The 6,225-nt window shown below is 38.8% G+C and overlaps 2 protein-coding genes across 2 annotated transcripts; both read left to right on the plus strand.

Annotated features, from left to right (window-relative positions):
- Positions 1–1,072, plus strand: LOC131455254 (olfactory receptor 4E1-like). The gene has a single exon (XM_058622787.1). It carries the CDS (start codon positions 115–117, stop codon positions 1,042–1,044), a length of 930 nt encoding a protein of 309 aa, XP_058478770.1. The 5' UTR covers positions 1–114; the 3' UTR covers positions 1,045–1,072.
- A 955-nt stretch (positions 1,073–2,027) lies between these two features.
- LOC131450286 (olfactory receptor 2C3-like) lies at positions 2,028–3,260 on the plus strand. Its single transcript, XM_058622204.1, has one exon. The coding sequence runs from the start codon at positions 2,133–2,135 to the stop codon at positions 3,060–3,062; it is 930 nt and encodes a 309-aa protein (XP_058478187.1). The 5' UTR covers positions 2,028–2,132; the 3' UTR covers positions 3,063–3,260.
- The last annotated feature ends 2,965 nt before the right edge of the window (positions 3,261–6,225 follow it).

The raw sequence follows: 6,225 nt of genomic DNA on the forward strand, positions 1-6,225 counted from the left end.
GAGCAAACATTGAATTGTTTTCGTGTTCATGTTGTTCTGATGTTGGTTCAAAACGTCTTCAGCACATTTGGAACCCTCTTACAGATGCTGTGATACAGATTAAGCTGAATAATAATGGATAATGTTTCGTTTGTGAGAGTTTTAACTCTGTCAGGCTTCAACGAGACGTCTAACTACAGAATGACTCTGTTTTCTTTCACTTTACTCTATTACTGTTTGATTCTGTTCTGCAACATCTGCCTCATCACCATCATTATACTGGATGAAAACCTGCATGAACCTATGTATGTGTTATTGTGCAGCCTTTTCATTAACGGACTTTATGGGACCACAGGTTTCTACCCCAAGTTTCTTTTAGATCTACTCTCGTCTTCTGCAGAAATCTCATATGAAGGCTGTCTTTTGCAGGCGTTCATCATGTACTCGTTCGCTTGCTGTGACTTGTCTATTCTGTCAGTTATGGCTTACGACAGGTATCTGGCCATATGTCGACCACTGCACTATCACTCTCTGATGTGTAAGAGGAGGCTCGCTCAGCTGGTTTGTTTCTCCTGGTTAACGCCGCTCTGTATTTTCTCCATCAGTATTATACTGACATCTACAGTCAAGTTATGTGGTTCAAGAATTCAGAAAATCTTTTGTGTGAACTGGCTCATTTACAAACTCGCTTGCAGTGACTCTAACACTGTTTGGAACAATATTGTCTCGTATATAACCATTATAGTCTATGTGCTGCATGGTGTTTTCATAGTGTGGACCTACATGCATCTGGTCAAAAAGAGTGTGAGGTCCAAAGATGACAGGGTGAAGTTCATGCAGACATGTGTGCCCCATTTAATTTCCTTATCAACGTTCCTTTTGATCATCGTGTTTGATTTGATGTACTCACGGTTTGGCTCCACAGATTTGCCACAGGGCCTTCAAAACTTCATCGCTACAGAGTTTCTCATTATTCCTCCGCTCATGAATCCTCTCATATATGGATTCAAACTCACCAAAATACGGAACAGAATTTTGTACATAGTTAATTCTGGAAGAAAGTGACTTCTTCGTCTCCGATTGAGATTTTTGCATTTAGATGTGTGTTTATTTCATGTTGTAGCTTGTTTTACATGATGAATTCATACTGTAGAATAATTAGGAAGAACATTGAACCTCGGATTTTTCTTCAAATTGTTGAATTTAATAGATGTTTCTGGTTCTGCCTGTGTATAAAATTCAAATAGTGCATTTGCTGAAGTGATACATCACATGCTTGAACCTCTGTCCCGTATTAATGTGATATCAGAAGATTCTCTGTAACATAAAGATACGGTTTAACTATTAGACTGGAGGTAAAGTTTTTGCCTCACATAATAATTAATCATAATAAAATTGCACATGGAATTTTGCTCTGTTTGAAACATCACCTTTTTGTTGATATTATTGTGCATGTGAGAGCAGGAAAACAGGAATATTTCAAAAACCTAGAACCACTGCAATTGCCCAGGATTGTTTAGAGAGAGAAGCTGCCATGAACACGAGTGAGTGAAATAGTTTTTTGTACAGAGAGATACTTGGATGTTGTGAGTTAAATGATCTGTATTTATATTGTGTTTTTCTAGTCTTGATGACCACTCAGAGCTGCTTTACTATTTAAAATGTTGCCATTCACTCATTCACTCACTCATCACATCTTTCATACCTCTGCTGACACGTGTGGGGTTAAGTGTCAGGCTGAAAATAACATCAACATTTTGCCACATTTTTAACGTTAACTTTTTTTCCACATTCACACCAATATTTGTTAACTTGTACATATATTAAATTGTTTAAATATTAAATGTTACACCTAAATGTTAAATACTAAAGCAACAACAACAAATTGCATTGGACATGTCTGGTTTATTTATTTCCTTTGGGGGGAAAAAGTCAACTCTCAGCTGTTGTGATGTTGTTGTCAAAGCTGTTATTAAGAGGAGAGTCACAGCAGAGAGGACAGTTCACTGTTCATTTTTAAACCTGGTGAGTTTTACAAAGAGCAAACATTGAATTGTTTTCGTGTTCATGTTGTTCTGATGTTGGTTCAAAACGTCTTCAGCACATTTGGAACCCTCTTACAGATGCTGTGATACAGATTAAGCTGAATAATAATGGATAATGTTTCGTTTGTGAGAGTTTTAACTCTGTCAGGCTTCAACGAGACGTCTAACTACAGAATGACTCTTTTTACTCTCACTTTGCTCTATTACTGTTTGATTCTGTTCTGCAACATCTGCCTCATCACCATCATTATACTGGATGAAAACCTGCATGAACCTATGTATGTGTTATTGTGCAGCTTTTTCATTAACGGACTTTATGGGACCACAGGTTTCTACCCCAAGTTTCTTTCAGATCTACTCTCGTCTTCTCCAGAAATCTCATATGAAGGCTGTCTTTTGCAGGCGTTCATCATGTACTCGTTCGCTTGCTGTGACTTGTCTATTCTGGCAGTTATGGCTTACGACAGGTATCTGGCCATATGTCGACCACTGCACTATCACTCTCTGATGTGTAAGAGGAGGCTCGCTCTGCTGGTTTGTTTCTCCTGGTTAACGCCGCTCTCTGCGTTTGCCATCAACGTTCTGCTCTCGTCCAGGCTGAAGTTATGTGGCTCAAACCTGCACAAAGTCTTCTGTGTGAACTGGGTAATCGTTAAACTCGCCTGTTCGGACGCCGACACGGTGCCAAACAGTTTGGTTTCATATGTCATCATAATAGTCTATGTGCTGCATGGCGTTTTCATAGTGTGGACCTACATGCATCTGGTCAAAAAGAGTGTGAGGTCTAAAGATGACAGGGTGAAGTTCATGCAGACATGTGTGCCCCATTTAATTTCCCTGTCGACATTCCTTGTGATCATCGTGTTTGATTTGATGTACATGCGTTTCGGCTCCACAGATTTGCCACAGGGCCTTCAAAACTTCATTGCGATAGAATTTCTCCTCATTCCGCCGCTCATGAATCCTCTCATATATGGATTCAAACTCACCAAAATACGGAACAGAATTTTGTACATCATTCATTCTGGAAGAAAGTAACTTTGTCTCATCCACCACTTTATTAGGTACAAATAACAAGTGAATTGGTCGGCGAGTGTATATAATTTGTATCAATTCACCCTGATTAAATATTTATCTAAAATGACTGGTACACACCAGAGACTGTACCATTAAACTTTTTTTTTGTTAATTTCATTGTTTGTTCATTGTTTTAAGGGAATTTAGAAAAATCCCTTAGTCTGGCCCAGTTTTGTTTTATTGCTTTGATTAACTTGACACCAGTGTCTGGTCTGTCCTCACTGTTCACACAACTGTTTTGTTAATTCACTTTAATCATACTTTAAAACTGATGTTCTTTGTACATGTACTTGGCTTCATTATTTGATTATATTGTGTGCAAACTCATGTGTTTTGTTGGTATTTGTACTTTTTATTAACCCTTAGAACACAGAGCATTTCGGCTGCTTTTTTCCATTATTATGTTTAAACGTACAGTATATAGATGTTATAAGAATGTGCAATATAGAGTGTCTTAAATCTTTTTTTTTTCACCACAACCTAGATAATCTGATGAAAAAAAAAGTTTATTTTCACCAACCATACGAGCAAATGAACTTGTGAAATTTGGAAATACGTCACAGTTCAAAGTTCACTTGGCTTCCTTCCTACTATGCACCTTTATCATGAATATTTCAAGCTGTTTAGTTTCCAGGAACTTTGAGAGATATTTGAGTAATAAGTTTCGGACACAAAAGCAAGAGCCACACTCTTCTCAGCTTCCCCAGAAAGCTTTTTTTAATTCAGATTCAGTTAATGCCACAGCTGTTGCGTTGCCAGTCTTCAAGAGTCCCTGAGTCAGATTTAACTCGATTCAGTGACTGTGCAATAATGCACATCATGCAGAAAAAAAAAAGGGGTCACGATGACAGTAAGAAACCATGACGAATAACAAAGTCTGAAAAAATGCTTTGTTACTGTAGCATCATTTGTGGTACGGCCTTCAGTCTGGCTTTAATTAGAAGGGAGGCGTCGCTGAAGGTATTTACAGCTTCAAACCGGACGGATGAGACGGTGTCGACTTGAAACGGATCCTTTTGTCAAGTGCAGACATGAGAGCAGTTCAGTTTACACGTCACTCTGCAGCTTCACATCAGCGGTTCATTTGGTTCTAGCCTGAATGCATGCTCCCGTCGTCCATAAAGAGCTATTGCAAAAGAACAGAAGAGTGTCTCTGCCATTATTTCTAAAATCCAACATCAATGAATGAATGCGTCATTTACATCATGTACATGATTATACAGTCGCTCCCGTGGAAATCTGTGGGGAAAGTGATTTGTGTCAATCAAAAGGTCTTCTGCAAAACAGCTAGGTACATTCCCTAAAAGTGAAGTTGACATTCATCATTTAAGTTATGTACATGTCACACTTGTGACTTCTTTTTGTTTTATCTAAATGGGAAACATGTGGCTGCGTCGTGATGAGAGGAGGATGGATGCAAGAAAAAAGGCTGCTGATGAAGAAGAAACATGGAAGGTGGAAAACGTGTCCTGCTTTGTGTGTTTTCAACTTCAGCTGCCCCCGTTATTGTGCTGCGATCATTTCCTTTTATCCCAAAAACAGAGAAACTCACACAAATCCAAATAAATCAAAGGAGTAAACGTTGCTTTTGTGATGAAATCCTTTAATAACCTCAAAAAAAAGTGGATGCAGTGTTAGGTTTTTTTTGATTCCAGTACATTTGGGTGTAGTCGGGCGCAGTTTGTATGACCAGAATTTAAGGAAAAATAAATCTCTTAATGAATGAAAAACAGAGCTGAGATCCTAAAGCGTTTCACAAATATTTGAGGTACTGCAACTCCAAATGTGTTTTTTTTTTATTAAGTACAAACACGACTTTATCCATTCTCAGTTTGCTTTATTATTTCTTTAGGTTAAAACGTAAGAACAAGTCACTTGACAACTAATCCCAGAAACGTTCTGCTATACTGGAGGACATCCGTCACATTCTGGTCCTTCACTACCACAGGGGGCTCAGTTAGCGTCTACATGTTCACACAAGAAAATGAAGCAGCACTGTCTATTAAGGCTTTGCATGAAATCTGTCTCGATTTGAGAAAACTCTATAGAAAGTACACAACGTACAAGTGCCTTCTGCTGAGGAGTGATGATCCAAAACAAAACATGAAATAAAAGAATGAAGCGACAAAACAAAAAAAATGAGATTAACACTACATGTGTGGCACAGAGGGCAGAGGGGAGGAGAGAGCAGGACACCAAGTAATCCAGTGCCTCGCTACCATTGTTTGTTTTCTGGGACTAGGAAACGTAACCAGAGATGGATCTACTCGTGTACAGCAGCAGCAGCGAATGTCAGAGACAAAACATCCAGCAGGAAATGAATAAAACTAGAGTCCATCAACAGCAACCAAAGTTACAAAAACAACACACGTTTAGAAGATTAACGGTGGCTTTAAAATAATAATTATCTCCCGTAACTGAACCTTGCTGATATAGGAGAAAAAGATGGTGTTGAAACATAACGGTTAAAAAAAAAAAAAAAAAAGGTGGGTGTTTTAAAGGACTGGAAGTGAAGCGACCCCTTAGCCTGAGCTCGATTGAAGGCAAAGGTTAAAACACTACAACAGTCCATCGCAGGAAAGCAAAAATAATATGCAAACAGCTGTGAGGCTACATGGAGACAGTTGGTGACCTTTCATCCACTGCCCTTCAACAGCAGAGCGGTCACATTAACCCCCGCCGTGTCGGCTGCATTTTAACTCAGCAGAGTTGTTGCCTTACGTCGGAACTGAGTGAGGATCGCTGATTAAAACACACACACGGGTCAGAGATGGTCCACTTGTGTTTACAAAAATAACATTTCTATCTAAGTAAAAGGAAATAAAAAGGAGAAATGAAAGGCTTTAGAATGAATGTGTAGATGCTGCGAGGAGCTACACATGGAACCTAAAGCGGACGGTGGGTTTTCTTTTTGTTTTTTATAAAGAAACACAGAGCCCTTGTTGTAGTTAAACAAGCAGCAGCGTCTCCAAACCATGATGTTAATTCTACTGGAGAAAGGGGGAGGAGTCAATTCATCAAGATCACAATATTAAAGGTAAAAATATACATATTTCCCACACCTCAGTCTAGTGATATCCAGCCCTAGAGAGTAGGTGGAATTGAGTTTTAAAATTGGATTTTG

Source organism: Solea solea, chromosome 2 (assembly GCF_958295425.1).
Source record: "Solea solea chromosome 2, fSolSol10.1, whole genome shotgun sequence".
Classification (NCBI taxonomy): domain Eukaryota; kingdom Metazoa; phylum Chordata; class Actinopteri; order Pleuronectiformes; family Soleidae; genus Solea; species Solea solea.